Source organism: Rhineura floridana, chromosome 15 (genome assembly GCF_030035675.1).
Source record: "Rhineura floridana isolate rRhiFlo1 chromosome 15, rRhiFlo1.hap2, whole genome shotgun sequence".
In the NCBI taxonomy this organism is placed as follows: Eukaryota; Metazoa; Chordata; class Lepidosauria; order Squamata; family Rhineuridae; genus Rhineura; species Rhineura floridana.
The window spans coordinates 29,713,769-29,738,906 of NC_084494.1; the positions used below are offsets into that span (position 1 = coordinate 29,713,769).

The 25,138-nt window shown below is 45.7% G+C and overlaps 1 protein-coding gene across 1 annotated transcript; it reads left to right on the forward strand.

The window, feature by feature from the left end:
• Window positions 1-3,180: 3,180 nt before the first annotated feature.
• Window positions 3,181-25,138, forward strand: LOC133370602 (uncharacterized). The gene is made up of 7 exons (XM_061597154.1): window positions 3,181-3,390; window positions 9,919-10,032; window positions 13,306-13,452; window positions 14,724-14,867; window positions 16,697-16,831; window positions 19,030-19,191; window positions 20,988-25,138. The coding sequence occupies exons 1-7, from the start codon at window positions 3,342-3,344 to the stop codon at window positions 22,454-22,456; spliced, it is 2,220 nt and encodes a 739-aa protein (XP_061453138.1). The 5' UTR covers window positions 3,181-3,341; the 3' UTR covers window positions 22,457-25,138.

The following is a 25,138-nucleotide window of genomic DNA, read 5'->3' on the forward strand; positions in this document are numbered from 1 at the left end:
TAAACCATTGCGAGTCAGGAACCCACCAGAGATCTACCAGAAGAAACTTCTGCCCATACCTGGACTAGAGGATTTGAATAGGTTGATTCGTAGGAGGCCTGGTAGCTTGCAAGTGAGCTTGCCTTTCTAGGAAGGGATGGCCCATTCATGCCCATCCTGCTCTGTGATTCACCAACTGGCGCAGCTTGCTTTTCTAAGCAAATTGCAGAAAGCTGTTCTCTTACCCGGGGTCCTCCCCAAGTTTGGCACTAAACGTGCTTCTCGTCCCTATTGCATGCAAGCTTCCTTCCATTGTTCTTTGCCCCCCCCCCCAGGCAGGGCTGCTGCACATTTAACACAAGCAGATGAAGGGCAACAGCCAAGAATTCCAACAGGTTAATCATTTTTTCAGCATGGAAAATGCAGTGATGAAGCAAAGCTTCTCTTGTTGAATTTCTGGCAGTGTTTAAAATGCAGGGCTCTTTTCTAGAGGCGGCAGGGGAGAGGCAGAAGTGGCAAAGCTATTCTTCCCAAAAGCTGCAGTGATGCCTTAATCCTCACCCTACTGATTTGTATTGCTACAGCATTCACTGCCCCTCCCTTCTAGCCTGGTGCTCACCCTTCTTGCCGCATGCCTTAAATTACCCCACAGTCAATCTGAGTGTTCCCATAGTTAGGGCTTGGATCCCAAGTGAGGTCTATTTATCCCAGATTGGGATTGGGAAGGGCAGACACACCCAGTCCAAGCAGAGAAGAGACTTGTGCTGGACCCGGAGACATCCCTGTTGCAACTGGATGCCAAGAGGACACAGGCATCTTGACTCTCCTGCTTGCTTTCATGAGCCAGGCCCTGTCCAATCCCAGAAGTGGGAACTGCTCTCCACATGCCCGCAACTTCTAACCACTACACCACATGGTCTTCCAGGAATTCAGAACACGTTCTAATTCCCACTTCCACACTGTGACCCAAATAGAGATGTAAAAGCCCAGGGGGGGGAATGGAAAAATTGGGGGGCAACATTCCCTCCAACATTTTTCCCCAGAGCCTTCACACATCTCTAGATCTGAGCAGAACTCTAAGGGTGCTCTCGGACTGCTGCTATTTTCAGGAGAGTTTCAGTCACATATTGGTAAATTTGGGTTGCACAGAGTTGATTTGGAGCCCTTGAGCAGCAACCCTCCTCATCCCCGCCAAATACAGACTATTTACAAAAAGGAAAGTGACAGGACAATGCACTGGACATAACTTTTGCTCAAGGTCACATCATATAACCTCCACACAAACAAATTAGAATGAGTGCTCGATATGTAGTTGAGGTAGTCTAACCTCCCCACAATTGTTGTGCAAACAAATTAGGACGAATGCAGAATAAACAAGTTGTCTGGAAGCGATTCAAGTTTACCATCTTGGGCCAGTATGTGGAGACTCTCCATTTCCCCCTCTTCAGGAGTACATTTTCAGGCAGATGGTTACAAAAGCAAGGACTGGAGAGCTGCAAAGTTATCTCCCCCTAACCCCCCAAAAAAACCCTCTGGAGCGGCCACTTACACAATGCCCCAAAAAGGACAAAATGAGAACATTTGCATAAAATAAGCATTCTTGACTGATGATAGATAGATAGATAGATAGATAGATAGATAGATAGATAGATAGATAGATAGATAGATAGATAGATAGATATTTCAAACTGCTTGCTACAATTTAAATAGAAATCTAATGCACTTCATGACAGTGGGGAAAACTGGGTTGTGTAATAATCTCATCCATGCAAGGCCTTCCACTTGGGCAATGAAACTTCCCAGCCCTCTCTTCCCCCTGTGTTCCCCTCCATCTCTTCTGGGTTTTCTCCCAAACCTCCGGAGCAGATTTGTAGGGAGGAGGGCAAGAGGAGAGGAGAGGGAGGGACGCTCTGGTGCACAAGTGGAAGGCCTTGCATGAACAGGATGACCTTACTGGATAAACCCACAGTGACTGGTTGACCTTGTGTGCCCGCTCAGTCTGCTGTTCGGGTGCTACCTACTTGTAGGCAACTTCAAGGTTGCTGCCCTCTCTTCTTATGGTTCTTTATCTTTTGAACCAAACCTGGACTGGACAGCCTGTCAAACAGAGGACAGGGCACCTTACCCACTGCCAGGGATATTGGAGAAGTTCGTCAATAATGGGAGCAGACATGGACGCAACTTGCATGTTCACTGGAGGTCAGGAGCGTAAATCATGCAGGCAAATGCAAAAGGTATTTGCTGTCATTTTTTAAAGTCTGAAAACATTATGTAAATAATTACATAGTTTTCTGCATTGTTTTTGATGTTTCCCTTCTATTCGCATGCCTTGAAATTGATTATGTAACTAATTACAGAAGCTGAATTGTAGCAGAACGGAAACAGCACTGGCTGCAATGAACACAGGATGGGACAGAAATCGCTGCCTCCTTACATCCCTACCCAGCACCTCCTCAAACCTGGCAGCAACCCTGACTAGTGATGGTGGAAATGAGTGAGCATCATGCTCTTGCTGATGAGGCAAAAGTCTCTCCCTGTACAGAAGGATTTGCTGAACATCTTCTGTCCCCTAAAAAAAACCTAGGGCAGACACTAATTGCAGGGGCACTTGCACAAAGGGTATATTGCAAATCAAAGCCCACATACTGTAGTGATTAGAGTGTCATCCTAGCCCTGGGGAGACCAAGGTGCAAATCCTTATTCAGATACGAAGCTCACTGGATGACTCTAGGACAACCACTATTTCTCTGCTTAACCTACCTCACAGGGTTGCTTTGAGGATACAGTGGGGGCGTGGGGAGATCTATGAATGTTACCCTGAGCAATTTGGAGGAAGGATGGGATAAAAGGGGAAAAAACCTGTTGTCTCGTGATGTTTAATATCCCTAGGCCTTGCTTCTCTCCTTTCTCTTTCTCCTTGCCTTGGTTTCTCCCTCTCTGTCTCCTCTCCTTCGCCAGTGGTTTCCCTCCTGCATCAACCAGATGGGTTGGATTCCTGAGGCCTGACACATCCCGCCTTCCCATCCATCCTTTGGGATGCTCCAAACATCTTCTTCTGAAATCCCGGCTGTGAGTCACATTGATACCGGGTGGGTCCCATCCAACACGTGCCTCTTGTGCCACTGTTTACGCTCACATGCCTGGTGACTTTAATTAGCACTGCCCTCTTCCACCTGTTAGGAAAGAGGTGGATGCCAGCCTGGGACCAATCGAAGCCCAAAGAGGCGCCTTTGTTTAGGGCTGGTCCCTGCAGAAGGGCAGGCTTGGGTGGGAGTATTTAGGAGGTCATTAAAGGCAGTGCCAGACAGCTGACCAGAGACAGGGACTCAGGACACAGAAAAGGAACCTAGAGGTGTTTCAAGATGGCCAGGTCTTTGACAATTTTACTGCTATCTGCGCTCCTCAACCAAGGTAAACACAACCTCAAGGATGGATTAATGTTGTTGCTGTTGTTGTTGCATGAACTCCAGCCAAGGGGTTTCTTAGACTTTTCTGCATTCTTTGCCTTCCCTTGAAGTTCCTCGGTGCTTGTGCCCAAGGAGGAAGGTCCACATTTGCTTTGCAAGGTGTCTGTCTTTGGAGTGCAAAACCCCACTTGGATGAGACTTCTTACTCTTTTGGCATTTCTCGGAATCACACTTGATTGTAGACTAAGGAGGTGTAGACTCTCAAATTTGCTATAAACTTTACGCAAAATTTTGGGAATAGCTCTGATCAATGTTACAGCCTGATGTACTATTAGAAGTAAGTCCCATTGCTGAGTTAGTGGGTGAAGAGCAGCTACAAAATTCAACTGATTGCTGAAATTAAGCAACTAAAATAGGCTTGTATCACTTATGACCCTCACCCCACCCAGGTCAAGTGTAGCCAACCAGATACTAGAGTGGCTGTGTGAAAAAGAGGACAAGGCTCTGCACCTTTAGTAAAGAGGGAATTTCAGGAGGTGCAGCTTCCATGCACACAACTACTAAAGTTACAGGAGCCCTGTCCTCTTTTTAATCTGGGTACCCAACTAGCCACACATGGCTGCCGACGTGTTTGACTGCAAACAAAAAGGAGGGAGGGGGCATTGTTCAGCACCAGTAAGCCATGAACCATCGCTGGGAAGCTGGGTCTGGCATGGTTATTGACAAGTTTTACAGACCTGAACTAAAGCATTAATTGCCATTTTACATATGCCCCCAAGTAATCGGTGGGGACCAGTGGAGGCTAGCCTATTAGGGCAAATGGGGTGTTGTCCACCAACCTATCTGCTCTCATCCAGCCTCCTACCTGCCTGCCGTCTTATTTACAGACAGACCAGGGGATGGCACTGGCTAGCTGCTTCCTTCTCCTTAGTCTCAGTGTTGCCCCTTGTAGAATGCAGCTGGGAGGAGGATGGGGGTGAAGCTAGCATGAGTTGGCTCTGCCCATCATTGGCTCTGGTTCAACCTACTGTTGGGCTCCCTGTCCCCCGCCCCACCACTCCCAATGGGCATCAGCCACTATTGGTGAGGACAAACAACCAGCAAAAACTCTGGGACTTCAAACTCTTTAACATCCGCCCTTTAAAAAAAAAAAAAGCAGAAGAAAAATGTGCTTTCATCCTCCTTGTGCTAAGACTGAGGAAAAAGAAACCTGAAGATGGTTTCTCCTTTTAGTCTGTATCCAAAACTAGCAAATCCTTTGACATGTCACTCTTGAGAGAGGTGACACTGTGGTGGCTCATTAGGAGCATCAAAAAGGTGCCTTTGTTGGGTTTTTGTTATGCAGAAACATTCTGCATTTAACTGAATGCGTAATTGCTCAAATGCAATGGGCTAAAAAGAACTGGAGTTGGCTGATGGCCTGAGTGCCTTATGACTGTGGGCGTATCTGCATTACAAAATTGCAGCGCAAACCTGTGCAGGTCTACTCAGACATGAGTCCACTGTGTAAATCAGCATTTACTATAAGATGTCATCTTTCCACAAAGTGTAACAACCAACCACTTTATTGAGAACAAATTCTAACACTCATTCGGTAAGAGAAAAGCCCACCAGAAATCTGTCTTTGCAGCTGCCCTCAGGTCTTGCTCCAGAGCAGGGGTTTCCAAACTGTGGTCCATGGACCATCAGTGGTCCATGAGCCTCATTCAGGTGGCCCATGGCGCCTCTCTGGATTTGTGGTTGAAGATGGGAGAAGGCGCATCCATCGCATTAACTATACATATTGGTTTTTACATGTATTTTTATCATTTCTTTTATTTCTTAAATTGCACAGTATTTTATTGTATTCCAATTCCAATTCTGTCGAATTCAAATTGCTGACATGCAATATGTAAGAAATAAAAGAAACCTACGAGAATACATTTAAAAATCATACAGCAACTAACACAGGCATTGCAATTGCAACAACAGGCAGAAAAATCATGAAGTTGTCTGCCAAGACCCTCAGCTGTGTTTGCGTGTCCCATGGGAAAATAAGCTGGGGAACCACTGCTCTGGAGAGCTCCAGCTTGGTGTAAAACCTGGATTGGAATGACTCCAGGCTCCAGTGAACTGGGACCCGTGAAACACAGACCATATTCCCTAACATGACACTTACTTCCACCTAAGGGTGCATAGGATTGCACTGTAAGTCAGCAGTTGGCCAGTGGTATTGTTTAGCTCTAACTGTGAAAAGATTCGCTTCTGGGTTCCAGCAGGACTTCCTTAAAGAACGAAGACCTGGCTACTTTGTGGCTTTTCCAGTCTGTTGACAACCCTAGCTAAGAAATTCAAGGCCAAGAGCTCTGGCTTGCTCAAGACTAGCGCAGGGATGAGGTGGCAGAGCTAAACACACAGCTGAGGCTTCCTATGGTGAAGCCTGCCCTGCTTCTCCACAGAGTCAACGCTCTTTCATCCTGTTATTGAGGACCATAGCTCAGCGGTAGAGCATCAGCTTTGCGTGCAGGGGGTCCCAGGTTCAATCCCCAGCTGTCCAAGTGGGACTGGGAGACAAACCTGTCTGAAATCCTGCAGAACCATTGCCAATCAGTGTATACAATACTGTGCTAGATGGACCAGTGTTTCTACTTCTGACTCAGTCTAAGGCAGTACTGTATGTTCCTATGGCTTCAGCAGGAGAGAGAGAAAGAAAGAGGGCATCAGATATGGATTTTCTCTTATGATGTCTACGGTGTGCGGTGTTTGCGTTTCCTGGGGTGATTTCTAGGCACTGCTGACTGGTAATAACAGCTGGGATAGCACTGAATAGTCTTATGTCCTGCTTGTGGGCTTCCCAGAGGCATCCAATTGTCCACTGTTCAGGATGCTGGACCTTGAAACTCATCCAGGCAGGCTCTTCTGATGTTCTTTATGGTCTCTGAATCTTCTTCAACTTATGGAGTCCTCAAGGCAGCACATGTTTTGTATCTCACATGACATGTCACAGAAATTCAAAATCTGCTCTCCTCCAACTCCAAGAATCTGATTTCTCAAAAAAGGTTTTGAAGTTTTGCTTTTGAAATTTGACCTTCAGGAATATAGTTTTTAAAAAATTGAAAAGAAAAAAGGCAGGCAGGCAGGCAGGCAGAACAACCACCACTGTGTCTTTTGAAATCTGTGTATTAAGAACAGCCTGCTGGGTCAGGCCAGTGGCCCATCTAGCACAGCATCCTATTCTCACAGTGGCCAACCAGTTGCCCACGGGAAGCCTGCAAGGAGGGCCTGAGCTCAACAGCTCTCCTCTCCTGCGTTTTCCAGCAACGGGTATTCTGAAATTCCATACGAATGGGAACAGATTTATAAATTGCATGTAGGGTGGAGGGGGTTCTGAGGGTGGGGGGAAACATCACCGAATATCTTCAGAGATGAACAATGTGCACAAGACAGCCGGGGACCCTCTTCACCAGTATGGAGCTAATCTGCCACTTTAAAACAGAAGTAGCCAATGCGATGCCCTCCAGATGTTCTAGGACTCCAACTCCATCAGTCCCAGCCAGCATGGCCAATGGCCAGGGATGATGGGAGTTGTATTCCAGCCCTATCTGGAGGGCCACGGGTTGCCCCATCCCTGAAATAGTGAAATGCATATATAAGCTGTAACGCCTTCTTAGCTATTCCTGGTATCTTCCACATTTCCACCTCTCTGAGCTGGATAGCAGCCCATGGCAGCTCCACCCTGAGACCAATCTGTCCCTAATTTAAGACAAACACTCAGGTGCCGCCTCTTCTTCCTCCACAAACATGGAATTTGCAAAACACCTTATGATGGAAGGAGAGCAATTAGCAAACAAGTCTTGATTCTCTTCTTGGCTCCTCTCCCTTGGATTCCTGGTTTCTCCTGCCCAGGCGTTCCTAGGCATCAGATAAGCTAATATGTGGGGTGTGGTTATCAATGCATAGAACTGTGCATCCCATGAAAAGGTTCTTAGGACCCTGCTTTAATTCTTTTTAAAAAACCAACAAAAGAGTAAATGTCTGGTCCTCATGATAGGAGTCACTATAGGAAGGATGGGGAGGAAGGTGATCCTCCAGATGTTGTTGGACTATAACTCCCATCAACCCCAGCCAGCATGGCCAATGGTATGGGATGATGGGAGCTGGAGTCCAACCCATCCCTGCAATACAGTACCTGTGCATTTGGTGAGAACTGCAGCTCAGAAAGTGCCCCTGCAGAAGAATTTGTTCCAAAATGCCTTGGAAGACATTTCGTTTCAAGCATCTGAAGTTTTTTCATCTCTCTTTACCCTTCTTCCCCCTTCATAGTTTTTGCCCTCACGAGTCACATCCACATCATATATTTAAAGCACATTTAACACATGTTGAAAGCACATGGCCTCCCCCCAAGAATCCTGGAAACTGCTGTTTACCCCTCACAGAGCTACAATTCCCAGTACCCTTAACAAAGTACAGTTCCCAGGATTCTTGGGGAGGGGGGAGAGTCATGTGCTTTAAATGTGCTTTAAATTTATGGTGTGGATGTGACCCACCAGCAGAGATATTAGTCTAAATGTGATGACAAAAATGCAAAAGGAGGGAGTTTTTTTATATATAAAAAGGAACCCACCTTCACCATGTTTTCTATTCCCAGAGTTTCTTAAACTGTGTGTTAAAAGTTCACCTATTTATTTATTTAATTAATTTGTTATTTGCTTTTCTACACACATATGTGCACTCAAAGTGACTCACAGTTAGTAAAAAATCAAAAATAAAGTAAAAGATTAAAATATAATTAAAACAACAACAGTACATAGAGCGATGGAGCAACCCTTCTTTAAAAGCCCTCCAAAAGCCTTCCAAAGGTAAGAATGCCTGGGAGAAGAGAAAAGTTTTTGCCTGGCATCTAAAGATGGATAATGATGGTGCCAGGTGTACCTCCCTGGGGACAGCTTTCCACAAATGGGGGGCCATCACTGAGAAGGCCTGCTCTTGTGTTGCCACTCTCTGCATCTCCTTCAAAGGCACACGAAGAAGGGCTTCTGATGCTGAGTGCAGGGTCCGGGTTGGTACATAAAGGGAGAGGCAGTCCTAGTGGAATGAGTTACTCTTTGACATCTTCTTGCAGTTCAGACCAAGCTGTGCTTACTGTAAGTCCTACTACTGTGTTCAGTGAGGCTTAACTAAGATTGTGCATAGGGAGTGTTGATTAGACAAGTCTTTCGTATGCTCCATCAGGGCTCTTTTCACGTTCTTATGTTTGGATTGCATCCTAATTAAACTGCCATATTTGCAACCTACTGTCACTTCCAGATGACCAGTTTTATTGAGCATTCATCCTGGTTTGTTTGCACAGAGCTTGTCGGGAAGCTAGACATTGCCAACTATTTACTGAGCATTCATTCTGATTTCATTGAGGGGAGGTTACATATGATATTGCATCAAGCAATTGTTATCTCACACTTTCCAATGCATTTCCCTGTCACTTTTCAGACCAGCTGTGTATACATAGAATCATAGAATAGTAGAGTTGGAAGGGGCCTATAAGGCCATCAAGTCCAACCCTCTGCTCAAAGCAGGAATCCAACTGAAAGCATACCCGACAGATGGCTGTCCAGCTGCCTCTTGAATGCCTCCAGTGTTGGAGAGCCCACCACCTCCCTAGGACATTGGTTCTATTGTCATACGGCTCTAAAAGTTAGAAAGTTTTTCCTGATGTTCAGCTGAAATCTGTCTTCCTGTAACTTGAGCCCATTATTCCGTGTCCTGCACTCTGGGATGATCGAGAAGAGATCTTGGCCCTCCTCTGTGTGACAACCTTTCAAGTACTTGAAGAGTGCTACCATATCGTTTCTCATCTCAAGGCTACACATGCCCATTTCTTTCAGTCTCTCCTCATAGGGCTTTGTTTTCAGTCCCCTGAGCATCATACATTTAAAGCACATGGCTTCCCCCAAAGAATCTTGGAAACTGTAGTTTACACCTCAAAGAGCTAGATTTCCCAGCACCCTTAACAAATTATAGTTCCCAAGATTCTTTGGGAGAGGTCATATGCTTTAAATGTATGATGTGTATGCGGCAGGTTCACTACATACAATGGAGGGTAGCCAGAGGTCTTGATTTTGTCCTGCTATCTGTGTGCCCCCCACATCATATCAGTTCCAGAATAAGAATCTTGCAGAGTTAAGCACTTATGTTTGCCAACTCTAGCTTGTTTATTTTAAATGGCATGCAAGCGAAATCTATTATGCAAAGTGGAACCATGGAAATGATATTCATAGCACGGAACGAGAAAGATAAAAATCTGAGGAGCCTTTCCCAGCACGTGACATATTCCCAACGTGATCCTTGGGACTGAACTCATTGCATAACCCTGATCCATAGCTGCACAACAAGCAGACGACATCCAACAGGTGCTGCTCTCCCTAGCAGAATCTCCCCATATTAGGGAAAGGCACATCTGTTGAATATTTGCCTGTCATGCAGATGATAAAGGGACTGGGGTGGGGGAGGAAGCAGCACCCTTCGATGTGACTAATTTATCTTTATCTCCTTCCAGTCTTTTGCCTGCAGTGCAATACATGCCAAGGCGAGTACGATTGCATTGGAGAGAATGTGACCTGCAAAGAACCTTTTGCCAGCTGCATAACATCTGTCCGAAAGGCTTATGTCAGTAAGTATCATGTGTACCGATAGTTACAGATACTCCCTGTTCATTTGTTTCTTAAGGACCACTGGTTATCATTCAGCAAAAAATAGTGGCAGTCATGTTGTTGTTTAATCCAAATGGGAACTGTACCCTAATACCATTATCAGGACTGAATGAAAAAAAAACAAAAACCCACAATCTAGTAAGCTAGCTTTTGAGTTTTACATAACTTTTCCTTATATTAGGCTTGGTGATAAACAAAAAAAAAGGAGGAGAAAAAGGCTGGGAGAGCGGGAAGGATGTTGATGTTGGAGGCCCTGGTTATGGCTGACAGGTGCCAAGCCATGCCTTTATCACCAGGTTATTGCCGTGCTTTCTGGGCAAATTTGAGGAGGGGACGAGAGAGAACAATACTAACTAAGCATGCAATGGCTTATGGCTACAAGCAAATAAAGCAACTGATTGATTGAATACTAACTAAGCTGTCTTGCAGCTGCAAGGAGAATGGGGTGTGCATTTTGTGTGTGTGTGTGTGTGTGTGTGTGTTAGGGATGGGGTTTGCCACATGGTTCTGATCCTCTTGCATTCTGATAGTCCATTGTTTGATCCTGATCTGCCCTTTTTTTGTTCCTGTTTGCTCTCACACTTGCTGATTCCATTTGCTGTGCATGGTTTTGGGTGATTCAATCCATGGTTGTTTTTCCAGTGGCCAAAATTTTGTAGTTATGAATGTAGATACGCATGTAAATGATGACACTATTTGACGTGGGGTTTTGGCAGTGGGTAAAATTACGTAATTTTTAGGTAGCTTACATGAATGATCACAGTGCTCCCTTGTTTTTTGGCAACGGGAAAAACATTGTGTAATTTTTAGGTAGCTTACATGAACGATCACAGTGTTCCTCATGGTTTAACTCAACATAATGTAACTCAATGTAAAATAGGGGGGAAAGATCAAAAGAATAAATCCATGCCGATTACAGCCACAGCCTGCAGCAAGAAATAGGTGACAGTCTGAAAGAATGATGAACTATCGAATTTAGCTGGAATCCAGTGCCAGGTCCGATTTAGCGGATATTCTCCCCCATCCCGTGTGTGTGTGTGCGTGCGTGCGTGTCCTAATAGCAAACTCAGGTGGTGAGGGCCAGCAGGAGTGTAGTGAAATTTGAGTTACTGAAAAACAAGAGCAAGACATCAGCATGCTTGATGGAGCTCTACGGTTTGCGAAAGTACACGCCAGGGATGAAAAAATATGTCTGCTTTGGTTCTCTTGGTTTCTCATTTTTCCAGTCTTAAATTCAGTTCTCCACATTTCTGCAGCAATTTGTGGGTGTTTTTTTAAAAAATCCTCATGAAAATTCACCAGCATTGTAGTGCAAATTTCTCCTACTATAACACATTTTTGTAGGTAGTTTCACTAATGTACATATTTTTGCAAGCCACTTCTTGTCATATAATGCATTGTTGCATGTCATTTTCACTCATATATCCATTTTTATGCATACTTTCCTCTCATATATGCATTTTTGTAAACATTGTTTGGCAGGCGAACTGCGTTGCAAAGTTCAAACAAGTGCATATTTTGAAGTTTGCCTGTGTTTCAGTTCTCATATTGTTTTGAAAAGTGCAAATTCGATAGATTTAAAAGGGATGAAAATCTCCCCCTACCCAGCCCAATGAGAGCTGACCATGCTCAGTAGCATGAATTGGGATGGCGGTGTTACCCACTGTTGTTATGGGTGCTGTGTGTGGGGTGGAATGATTGTGTGTGTTCCCTGGTGAGAGGAGGGAGCTCAGGAGTAGGGAGTGTGTAGTGTTGCCCCACCTTTGGTGAGAGCGTAAGTTTGGGTGGTAGCAGCAGAAGTGGGAGTGATGCTGCCACCTGTACACAAACACTCGTGGTTTTGGTGGGTGGGGTTGTTTGCCTTCCTGGTATATTTGTGTTTTAATCTGTTAGTAGTGACTGTGATTTATTAGCTTAGTTACTTTAGGTTATATTAATGTTCAAGTTCTTTTTTTAAAAAAAAGTTTTGTATTATCTTAAATGTGTAATGCGGTTTTTATGATGCTTAATGTTAATGTTTAAGATGGTTTGTTTTAAATGTTTTGTATTGTTTCAAAGGTGGTTTTGTTTTTTGTTTTTTCACAACACTCTAAACCACTTAGAGGCTTCTTTTCAAGAATGAAGCGGTATACAAATTAACTAAATAACTAAACGGTGGAGCAACAGTTGAAAAGAAAAATGTGGTGGGAGCGAAGAGGGTGGAATGCCCTTTTGGAGCGAATGACTTGCTGGAACACTAACTGGCTGGGAATGGCTGGGAGGAATGCCTTTTAGGAGAGAGGATATTCTGTACCTTATTTTTTTTTGCAGATTCCACACTGAGTTCTTATACACACACGCAAACACACACACTCCATGAACACATGAATGTATGAACGCTCTTCCATTCACCCTGAAAGGGGCTTAATCCTTTGGATGTATTCCAAGAGAGCGAACACGCACACCTCAGTCACCTGCCATGGTCTCCATCACCACTACCTATGGACAAGGGAAGGGGGACAGCAGTGGTGGCGGTGGTAGCTCAAGGTTCAGGCTCAGGCGGCTTTGCGGCAAGTGTGCCCATGGCTAGGGATGGGAGAGTAACTCAATTCAGTTCACATTTCAAGCTGAATCTACCAAACTCGACTTTTCAAAACAATATGAGAACTGAAACACATCCATTCTTTAAAATGTGCACTTGTCTGAATTTTGCAATGCAGTTCTCCAACCAATGTTTGCAAAAATGCATCTATTAGGTGACAGAGTGCATAAAAATGAATATAGTAGTGAATATAACATACAAATGCATTATGTTAGGAGAAATTGCTTTCAAAAATGTGTACATTAGTCAAAACTGCATACATTGAGGTGTTTATTAGAAGTTACCACTAAAATGCTGAAGAATTTTCACAAAGATTTTCTTTCTTTTTTTAAAATGCAAATTGCTGCAGAAATGTGGACAACCGAATTTAAGTCTGGAAAAATGAGAAAGTGAGGGAACCAAAATAGACAGATCCATCCCTACCCATGGCAGGCTTCAAGCAGGGCCCTATTCAGCCCAGATCTGCTCATGAGGAATCAGTCGGGGGGGGGGGTCACTTTTGCAATTCTTCACGAAGTCCGTAATATATAGTGTGAGAATTAAATGTGCCTCCAGTTTTTATACCGAAAATGAAAAAACTGGGTGCAGTTTTCAGTTTGTGAACCTCTTTCCTTAGTAGCTACAAAATGTGTTTGTCTCTTTCACTTTCCAGCCTTCCTTGAATTCCAGTCGGTGAGGAAAGGCTGTGCCCGCCAGCTGTATCCGCATGAATCAGTTTCCCTTAACTCGCACCTTGTGTCTCTTTCGTACCAGGCACGCTACTGTGCCCAGGACGGTTGTAACAACGAGACCTACTTCAGTGAGTTGCTTTGCTTTCGGCACCTGATGTGAAATTTGATTTGAATTTTGGATGAAGGGTAAAACGGTAGGGACAGTGGAGGCTAGTGGCTCCAATGTCAGCGGGGCAGGGAATCTGCTCCAGATTTTAGTCCAAATTTTCAAGGAGCTATCCAAAAAGCCCTGCTGAAATCAGAGCCACCAGTCGTCACTGGGTAGGGATTCTGAGGGATGCTAAAGACGTCTTGATAAGATACATGACATTTCCTAGGGAACTTTACATAAATAGAGGTCACAATTTGTTCTCAAATTTAATCTGAAGGATGTATTATATGTTCTATGTGTTTTCATTTATGAATCGCTTCCTATGAGGCATCCTGAAGGGTTTTACAACATAATGGGTGGTATTCAATGCTCAGAGTAGACCCATTGAAATTAATGAACCAGACTGACTTAGGGTCATTAATTTCAGTGGATCTATTCTGAGGACTTAGTTGAAGAGAGGTCTACAAAAATGTATGTAAAACATTATAGATACACAGTAGTTTAGTGTGTAGAAACTAATCTACTGTACAAAAGTAAAATTTACATTCATTGCTCCACCCACTTTTGCCTCCAGCCCCACCCAGCACTGGCATGTGGCCCTCGGAAGGTTTTCCAGAAGGAAATGTGGCCCTTGGACTGAAAAAATAGTCCCTACCCTGCCCTAAAGCTTTTTTTAAAGATGTTTTTAAAGATGTTTTGTTTGAATATGTTTTTAAAGATGTTTTGTTTGAATATATTTTAAAGTCTGTTTTTAAGATGTTTTAGAGTGTTTTTAGTGTTTTGTTTGCCGCCCTGAGTTCCTTCTGGGCGGAAGGGCAGGATATTAAATAAATAAACAAACAACTGTAAAAATACTCCAGAAAAGTAGGCAACATTCATCATGTCCTCAAAGAACATAGGAAAACAGGAAGCTGTCTTACGCTGAGTCAGAGAATTGGTCCACTTAGCTCAGTATTGCCCACTCAGACTGGCAGTGGCTCTTCAGGATTTGAGATTGGGGACATTCCCAGCCCTACCTGGAGATGCTGGAGATTGATCCTGGAACCTTCTGCACACAAAGCAGATGCTCTCCCATTGAACCTTCCACCCTTCCTGTTCATTGCTTTGAACCTCCCCCCCCCTTGCAAACATCTCCAGGCTCCCTGCTGGGTGTTAAATATGATGCTGTTCTCCCTCTGCCCTCCTTTGCCAACTCACTGTGCTAGCCCTTCCTAGGCCCAAGCTTAACTCCCTTCTCTCTTCTCCCAGTCTCCCATCCAGCCCCTGTCAATCATATGCGCTGCCACACCTGTGCCTCCCAGGGTGCCTGGTGCCCCGAAGCTGCCCGCACTCAGATCAGCTGCAATGGGGATCAGGACCGGTGCATGGATCTCGACATCACTGGAAAACTGGGTAAGTTGGGAGGGCAGCTGGGAATTTATATTGGAGAATGGAGGTGGTGAATCGAGGCATTTTTTAGGGAATTGTTACTAGGTGTCCATTTTGTCATTCAAATGGCTTGCACGTGGAAACCTCTCTACCAGGTGCAAGCCCTGCCATTTGGATTGAGGCGAGAGCAGCTCAGACTAAAACAAAAACAACAACAGAGAGTGAATGCAGCCTTGCAAATGCATTTGCGTAAGTTGTCAGCCTAGCAACATCAAGCCTGCCCACCCCACCAGTAAATACATGGATTCAAAAGCAAATTAAAATGTAAAAACCCATGATCCATACCCTACAGTAGCAGAATTCTTATGAAAAAAAAAGGAAGAAAGATGTAGAGAACCAGACATCACAGTGAACAGGGAGAGAGGTTTTGTTAGGATGTTTTCCAGAAAGGCTGGGGGTTTGAAATAACCCTAAGAATTATTGTGTAATGCGCCCCTCTAAGTTCTACTGTTTCTATTCAACGTCACACCTCTAGTCAGCCTTTCAGTGGCTTCAAATCTGAATTTGTATTCTTGGTTCATTGATTAAATTTTATGTGTCCATTTGTGTCCACTGGGTGTCCAAACGCTAGGACCGGGTGTCCATTTGGACACAAAACTATCACTTTAAAATGCCTTGTGGTGAATGGAAGGGGTTTGTGGGGGTAGGGGAGGATAGGCAATGGGGGGAAATCAGGTGCAATCAAAGCAGGCTCAGACTGGGGTGCTGTACTTAACAGAGCTGAGATGAAAGGGGAGGGCTGATTTTGCAAAACATTTTCTTACCTCTCTTTTAATGGCAGTTGTTCCAGGATGCCTCAAAAGTGGACACTCAAAAATTGCAGCAGAAGGGAGTGTGCCCCAAGCAACACTAGAGTCTTGCCACACTCTGCTGCAGTGAAATCACCACATTCTTGCAGCACGGCAAAGATAGTGTGCGTCCGTATTACAAATGTAATGTGGTCACTTTGGCAACAGTGGCATTCCTTCCCCTTCTCAAAGACGATCGGCTTTGTCCATCCTCAGCAACCTCTTAATGTGGGCCAGGTTTGATTGGCCATGCGTGGGGTGGCTTGGAAAATCAAGGGAGGAAGGAGCAGCCTCCATCTCTATAGCAGGGCTGAGGAACCTATGATTCTCCTGGCATTGCTGAACTACAGCTCCCATCATTTCTCATCATCATCCAAGCTGGCTGAGGCTGATGGGAGCTGTAGTCCAACACCATCATGGGGACCTCAGGTTCCTTATCTCTGATCTACAGTGAGGTTACATAGCCACCTTATACAGAGTCAAACCATTGGTCCATGTAACCCAGTATAGTCGACACTGGCTGGCAGTGGCTCTCCAGGATTTCAGCTCTGTCTGGGGGTGCCAGGGATTGAACCCCAGATGTTTTGCATCTGACACACATGCTCCTATCATGTAGCTACAGCCCGTCAGTTCACCTGCTCTCACCTTCGGCCCGGCACCCTTCCCCATTTTCAAGGCTGCAGCTCTTTACCCACTTAGGGACACAGGAAAGTTGCCTTATCTTGTGTAAGACCATTGGTCCGCTTAGCTCAGTATTGCCTACACTGACTGACAGTGGCTGTCCAGGATTTCAGGGAGGGGATATTCCCAGCCCTACCTGGAGATGCCAGTGGTTGAACTTGGGACCTTCTGCACTCAAAGCAGATGCTCTACTAATGAGCTACAACCCAGTCTGCATTGATCAAACCCTGTCTCGTCCTTTGTGGACTGAAGGGGAGATGGCAGGTGAAGGAGAGGGAAGCTGATGCAGGGAATTATGTCTTATGCTATCTATTATGCCTGCAGGTCAATATTCCAATATGAAGATGAAGGGCTGTACCAACATCCCCCGCTGCGAGGAGACCTTGAGCTTCTTCTCTGGCAGCCGTACCATCCATGCCAGCTGCTGTGATACACCCCTCTGCAATACCTTCACCCCAGGTAACCAGGAAACTTGATAACAGGGTGTTAGGTAGGATCTTACCGTTTGTTTTGTGGTGGTGTTGGGTTCCCCAGCACCGTAAGCATGTCTCAGTCATCTCAGTCGTCTGCAACAGTGGTGGGGAGTGTCGTATGCTCCAGAGGTTGTTGGGACTCCAACTCCCATCAGCCCCAGACAGCATGGCCAGTGATCAGGGATGATGGGAGCTGTAGTCCAGCAACATCTAGAGGGCCGCAGATTAGCCACCCCTGATTTATGCATCCAAATGCTGGGTAAATTCTACAGATGGGCAGCCAATGTTCTCCTCCACCTTGTCTGTTTCTTGTTTTTTTATAGCTAGCCTTCAACTTCTTGACCCTTTGGGGCAAAGTAGATGTGATATCTACTGCATGAATGCAATTATCATGGTTTTGTTATATAAATACCATCCACAGTCTAAGCAGCCTTGAGTCTCTGCAAGGTTGCTATGAGGGGATGGGTTCACCCTTTACTGCCTTCCCATGACCCCAACAAAAATTGCCTTTCTAAAGCTGCTGTTTGTGTTTCAAAGACAACATCCACTGGTGATTTTTGTCAGGACCACAAGAGGAAGAGAAAGAATTAAACTCCTCTTCCCCACCCTCTATGGTCCCGACCAAGGCTGATATTTATATAACAAAAAAGTACACATTATGTCTGCTTTGGCTCCGAGTCACGCTTGTGAGCTGTCACATCACTGCATGTTAAACACATAAAGGAAGGAGTGGGCGGAGGCAATCTTTCAAAGATGTTGCCCCCTCCCACCCTGCAGCTTAATTTTGGGAGGATAGTTATGCAAGCTGTTAAAGGATTCTGCTGTATCACATGATCTGTTCTGACTTTTTGCTGTTCAAGCAGCTTCAGGGCATTTTTAAAGGAATTGTTACTGGGTGTCCATTTTTTCATTCAAATGGCTTGCACATGGAAGCCTCTCGACAATGTACAAGCCCAGACACTTGGACTGAGGCGAAAGTGGTTTAAACTTAAAAAAACCAAACTCAGAAAACAAACAGGGAGTGAACACAGCCTTGCAAACGAATTTGCACAAGTTACTAGCCTAGCAAAATTCTTACTAGCCTGCCCATCCACATGAATTCAAAAGCAAATTACAATTAAAAACTGCTGCTTATGATCTGCACCATGCTCTAGCAGAATTCTTATTCCATGAAAAAAGATTGCAGAGAAGCAGACATCGCAGTGCACATGAAGAGAGATTTTGTCAAGACGTTTTTCAGAAAGACTGGGTGGTTTGTGATAAGTCTAGGGATCAATGTGTAATGTGCCCCTCTGTTTCTATAGAATTTCACTAGAGTTTCATATTTCTAGTCTGTGTTTCAGTGGCTTCCAATGTGAATTTGTGTTCTTGGTTCATTGATTAGATTTTCTGTGTCCATTTGTGTCCACTGGGTGTCCAAAAGCTAGGATTGGGTGTCCATTTGGGCACATCTATTACTTAACAATGCCCTGAGCAGCTTTGTGATTGGTTATCTCTCCTTTGGCAAGAATTTTGTGGCATGCTGCTTGAACCCTCACCTCAAACACCATCAGCAAAGGGTAGCGATTGATTCCTGATACCCACAGGGGATGAGTTTCCCTTGCTCCTTCCTTGCTCCTTTCTTTCTCAGTGTACAACATAAAAACACAATACTACAATAACATCAGTTTAAAAAAATCAGTAACGTATCAATAAACACTGGTTCTGAAGGCCTGTCTGAACAATACAGTTTTGAAAAGAAGTCTAAAAGAATTCAGGGACACCTTGTGCTAGATGTATGATGGCAGGGAGATCCACAGGGCAGGGCCTGCCACACTGAAGGCTCAGACCCTGGTGAAGATTGACTGAATCTCCATGGCATGAAGGACCATCCAAAGTATCTCCTTAGACGATCTCAGTGATCAAGGAGGTCCTTACAGTGCTTTGGGCCCAAGTTGCTTGGGGCTTTGTGAATTGACATGAAAACCTTGAACCTGGCCCAGTAGCAAATTGGCAACCAGTCCAGCTCTCTCAGCACAGGAACAGCATGTGCCCCCTGTGGATGGAAGAGGTACAGTCCACACAATCTGCTATTTGTGTGAACTACGGGAGAATTCCTGGGTGGTTTGCTTTCCTCAGCAACCTGGTTATTATGACACAGAGGTGCCTCAATGCTGTTTCTCTCACCTCACTCTGCCCTTCTAGATCTCCACATCCAAAGCCAGGCAACCAATGGGCTGGAGTGCTACAGCTGTGTGGATGATGACGGAAGCCCTGGGGCTGGGTGCTTCAACAAAACCATCTCCACTGTGCAATGCACAGGCATCCATAACATGTGCTTGGAGGGAATCGGCAACAGCCGTAAAGGTGAGTGTCGAATTGAAGGACTCCCCTGCCACATGCACACACTTGGTTTCCAGGATCATCCCCAGTGAGACAGGAGTGGGGAACCTTTTTTTTTTGAAGGTCCACATTCCCTCAAGTAGGGATTGGGAGGAAAATTGGATTTAGTTCACAAGTAGAGACAAACCTACCTAATTCGCACTTTCCGAAATAACAACTGAACTAAAACACAACCATCCTATGAAATTTGAAATTCTCCAAATTCTGCAGTGCAGCTTTCCAGTAAAGTAAGCCAAGCAATGGGAACACAAATGCACATACTAGGGTATAGTATGCATAAAAATGCATATATTAGCAGGTGGGAATATACATAAATACATTATATTCAGGGAAATGGATTTACCAAAATGTGCAGGCAAAAGTGCATACAAACGTGTGTTATTAGGAGAAATTAACAGTAAAATGCTGATGAATTTCCACAAGGACTTTAAAAAAAAAATTGCAAAGTGATGCAAAATGTGGAGAGTTGAACTTAAGGCTGGAAAAATGAGAAATGGAGAAAAACCAAAATTGACAGATTCACCCATCCTTGCCCTCAAGAGAAAGGGATTGGGGGCCACATACAGTAGGGCCCCGCTTTACGGAGTTCCATTTTCCGGCGTTCTGCTAATGCGGCGGCTTTCAGTTAGGGGAAATTCCCCGTTTTAAAGCCGATTTTGCTCTTTTGTGGCATTTTCGCGTCATTTTCACACAACGTGACCCATTATAGTCAATGGGTTTCGCTTTACGGCGATTTCCACTTTACGGCAGGGCCTGGTCCATAACCCGCCATATAAGCGGGGCCCTACTGTAGTGGTAGTGGGCGGGGCCAGAGCCAGGAGTGGATTGGGCAATATACCAAAGTGGGCAGGTCACCTTTTTATCTCTCTCTTTCAGCACCCATCCACACATACCCATTCATGGGTGGGCAGCCACATTCCCCTTCACACACTTACCCTCATTCACACACTGTGCCTTTCATTCAGCTTTCTCTCTGTGCTGGATGCAGGATGTGGGAGAAGAGGCTCCTCTTTCATTAAAACTAGGACAGCAATTGGGAGTAGATCAATCTCTTTCTCTGTTGGTCACTCACTTCCCTTCCATGCTGGGCAGGGTTAGAAACAAAGAGAGACAATGGGATATTTGAAGATGCTAGACCACAATGGACCTTATTACCCCAGTTTGTGATTTTTTAAAAAAAATTCTCATGAAAATTCCTCAGTGTTTTAATACAAATTTCTCTTCATATACACATCTTTGTATGTAATTTCACCTAATATGATGCATTTTTGTATACTATTTTCAGTAATGGATGCATTTTTATACACACTTTACCTAAGTATATGCATTTTTGTACACATTACGTGGCTGCTTTCCAAAATTCGGAGATGTGCACATTTTGAAGGATGGCTGCATTTTGCTTCTCACATTGATTGGGAAAGTGTGAGTTAGGTTCATTCGCCTTCGAATGTGAGCTGAGTCAAATTTCTCCCCCGTCCCTAGCCTTGCTTGCTGCTGGTCTCCGTTCCACAATGTCCCTGCTTCTAACCATGTTTACCTGAGAGATCCCTCGATTGCAAGAGCCCAGAAGGCTCCTTGGGACCCAGGAGGCCTGTTTTCTGCAACAGTGGGGCAGCGGCCCAAAGAGCAAGGCTTTGCTGCACTTTCCGGAAGGCCCACAGGTCAAGCTCAGCTGTAGGCTGTAACTCTGACAACCTTGTGGGAAGCGGTAAGCTCTTGTGACTAATAGCCTCTATTCTTTTCCTTTTTTCCACCTGCAGCTGGTAAGGATTTTGGCAAAATCACCTTTAAAGGCTGTGCCTCCCCGGCCATGTGCCAGAGCTCTCTCTTGGCTTTGGTGCAAGAGCTGGACAATGCCGAAGTCAGGTGTTGCCAAGGCAACTTCTGCAACAACCGCATAGTGGACGGTGTCATGATGGAACCCGGCATCCCGGCTGACAGCGCCAACACCACTGAGGCAGTGGAGTGTGTCCCGCCCACGCCAGCTGGCCTCACTCCAGACTGCATCGACACCAACGGGGAGGAAAACAATACCATGGTGGTTGCCCCCATCCCTGCTGGTGTAGCCCCATCTGCTGGGGGCCCCATTGACAGGGAGGCGGTCTACACAATCATTGAGAAGGAAGGGAGCGAGTCTACAGTCAACGAGAGCAATGCTGTGTCAGGGTTGCCTCACCGCGACCACTCGGTGACCGCAGGCGAACACACGGTCAACGAGAATATCGTCGATGGTTACACTGAGGGCCACACTGTCTCCCCTGCAGGTGCTACAGACTCTGAGCACATGGTAATGGGTGGTCCCTCAGGTGCCACGAACGTGAACAAGAGCGAGCCAGGTGCCAGCACCACCTCTTCTGGCAATCATGGCAATGTTGTTGTGCTGGTACCCATCATTGTCCCAAAGAAGAATGTCACTTCTTCTTCCTCCTCCTCCTCCTCCTCCTCAGAAACAAGCACCAGCAACAACATCGTGGCAGCTTCCAACAATAGCGATGAGTCAGAGTACGAAGAATGTGAGGCGGAAGAGGAGGGCGTCAGCACCGGGGACCATTTCATGGCTGCTAACGAAGGCAACCGTGAGGGTTCTGCTTCCACAGACATTTTCCATGAAAACGACACGCCAGGAAGCACTGTTGTCCCCAGTCGAGATATTTCCAATGTAGCTGTGTTGCTCCCAGGAGGAAACTACGCATCTCCCACAGAAAGTAGTCATAACACTGGGGTCTTCGCGATGGAAGGACATGGGTCCACTGACTCTCCTGCTGCTGGTGCCGCAGGAAGCACCAATGTGGGCCATGGCCATACTGCCTATGGTACTGACAGTGAAAGCTTTGCAGTCGATGGAACTACTGCAAGGCCTGGACACTCTGTGACGGGTGCCCCTGCTGTGGCCAACGCCAACACAATGGCCACTACCAGCAGCCCTGCTGGAACAGTCCTTGTTTCGGGAGCCGCAGCTGGCACCTCCCGCCCTAAGAACAAGATCCCATGCAAACGGCCAGGGTCTCAAAGTCGACCTGGAGTGATCCTGGCATCCTCGCCTGGAGCTGGGGGCCGAGTCGCCGAAGAGGGCGTCAGGAGGAATGCCACAACCTCATTGTTTAGTGACGCTAAAAATCCAGCACGCAACGCAGGGGGCAAAGTCCACCTCGACAGCGGAGCTTTTGGCCTCGTGTCCAGTGTTGGTCTCTTCTCCCTCACCCTCCTGTTGGCTGCTCTGTTACATTAAATCCACAGAGACTGGGATGGGGTGTAGGTTGTTTCTTTGTTTGTTTTAGAACCTAAGAGTCTGGATTTCCACCCCTGCTCTTGATCTACCCCACTTCCTTTTGTAAAATAACTTTGGAACCCGTGCAGAGTTCCGCGTACCCTATGTGCCTGTTAAAGGATACATAAATGAAGAAAAGAATGGTATCTTGCATCCTCCTGGTATGAACTGGGATTATGCTCCATGTTTCATAAGCTCTTTACGACCCTTATCCAAAAGAAGAGTCTGCTTAACATTCCAGCTGAGCTGGAAACTCCTTCCTTCACACTATCAGGTCACTGTAGTACCATGAAGTCAGAGATGTATAGATTAAATATAACCACTAGGATGCACAACTAGGGCAGTTAACCTTTAATATACTGGTAGGTTCCCTTTTTTGTAATGTTGCTAGTAAGGTGAATTGGGGGCACGTGACGTTGCATACTCTTGTCGTATTCGTTCATTTGCATCAAAGGAGTAATGCACAAGGGTGGGCAACTGTGCAACCATACATTGACATGTGCTGTATTTATAGCGAAATCTACAGGGTGATATATATAGCAAAACACTGGGTCAAAAGCTCCCAGACGCTGCACCCACTCAATGCTCCTCCAAGCTCAGAAAAGCAACCCTGATCTGTAGACCATTGGATGCATCTTGAAGGTTATTAACAAAATGGAACAAAGTGCAGTGGAGAGGAGCATCCATGCTCCACAGTGCTGGGGCCCCCTCCAGCCAGCCTTGTTATTGCACATTAATGATGATCTGTGCTCCTGATGCTATTTGGGCAGTCACGCGTGAACCTGATTTTGAGACTGTTTGCACCTGCAAGTGTTTCAGGGCGGTCACACTGTTTCATTTGCAGTCTGTGCATGTCCTGTAACTTCCTGGTGAAAACCTGCAATGTCTTATACCACAAATGCTCTGGTTTATTTTTGTCCCGCTTTTGTTGTGCAATAGCCCCTCCAGACAGCAAGAATGTGGTGGCACTGGGGAAGCATCACAGAACAAATAGTAAAGCAGAATAAATCCCCGACTAATGCACTATTGTTGTGCCAAGAGCATGTTGCAGAATACACCCACAATAAAGCCCCAGTTTGGACGGGCCCCGGGTGCACCGCGGGACTGAACTGTGCAGTCACCTCAAACCAGAATGGGACAGATATCCTTTGGAACTCCCACCTCCATTTTGTGCACAAGACAGAGAAGTGAGGTGTTCATAGGAGCATAGGAATTAATCAGGCCTTATACTGAAACAAACCATTGGTCCATCTAGCTCAATATTGTCTACACTGACTGGCAGCAGCTCTGCAAGGTTTCAGGCAGTGTGTCTCTTTCAAGAGATACTAGGGATTGAACCTGGGACCTTCAGCATGCAAAGCAGATCCTCTGCCACTGAACTACAGCCCTTCAGTCCTGAAGCACTTGGGATTTTCCTTGTGATAAATGCTGATCGAACCCAAAATTCATGCCAGAAGTTCTGCTGCCTGTTAGTCCTCCCCAGCTGCAAAGAAGCTCCAAATACTGGAATTCATCATCCTTTGGGCTTTGACACACACTCTCTTCCCCTCCGTTTTCTTCCTCCTAGCAACATCTTGAGTGAGATTGAAAGCGTCTTGGGGCAGAGACTTGTTTAGTTTTGCTTGGCATTTCTTGTTGAAGTGCCTTGCATATTAATTGTGATGCTAAACAATAACAACTATAATAAATTTTCTGAGAAAGCTTGAGTTGCTGAGTGCAAAGTGTGTGATTTTGTTCCCTGTTGGGGCTTTGCTAACTTTTGCCGTGCGAGGTAGGTGGCTGTGATTCAAAACAGGTTTCTCCGCCTTCATTTCAGCTTCAACCCATCCCTGGCCAGCCATCCGGCTGCTCTCAGGTTCGAGGCTGATTTATTGCCTTGTGTGGAGTCGATCTCATTTCTGTCTTCCATCTTATTCCCTGTTACTTCTGCTCCCCAATTTCTGGATGGCACTCCCTACGTGCTGCGCAAAGGGGGAAGGAATCAAGATATGCTATTGTTGATGATCTTGTGTCTTCAATGTGTTGAGGTCTTACTCCAATTTCAGCTAGGAGGGGACCCAGTGATAGAGAACATGTGCATGTGCAGAAGGTCCCAAATTCAATCCCCAGCCTCTCTGGTTAATAGGGCAAGGGCCATAGCTCAGAGGATCTGCTTTGCATACAGAGCATCCCAGTTTCAATCCTTGGCATCTACCTAGGGAGGTGGTGGGCTCTCCAACACTGGAGGCCTTCAAGAGGCAGCTGGATAGGCTTTAACATGGATTCCTGCATTGAGCAGAGGGTTGGACATGATTGCCTTAGGGCCTTCTAACTCTATGATTCTATGATTCCAAGTAGGACTGGGAATGTCCCCCGTCTGAAACCCCAGAAGGTTGCAGCCATTCAAGTGTGGACAATACTCAGTGCGATGGACCAACGGCCTGACTCAGTCTAAGGCAGCTTCCAATGTAACAGGTCAGGTAGCAGGTGATGAGGAGACCTGCCTACAATCGTGGAGAGCTGCTGTCAGTCAGAGTAGGAAGCCCTCGCCTTCCTCAGGACAAATTCTGACTTGGTGCTCGGGTGGTTGCTTACGTATTGCCAAAACAGAGGAAATGCATCACCAACAGGAATAAAATAAAGGGGATGTACGTTTGCGTAACA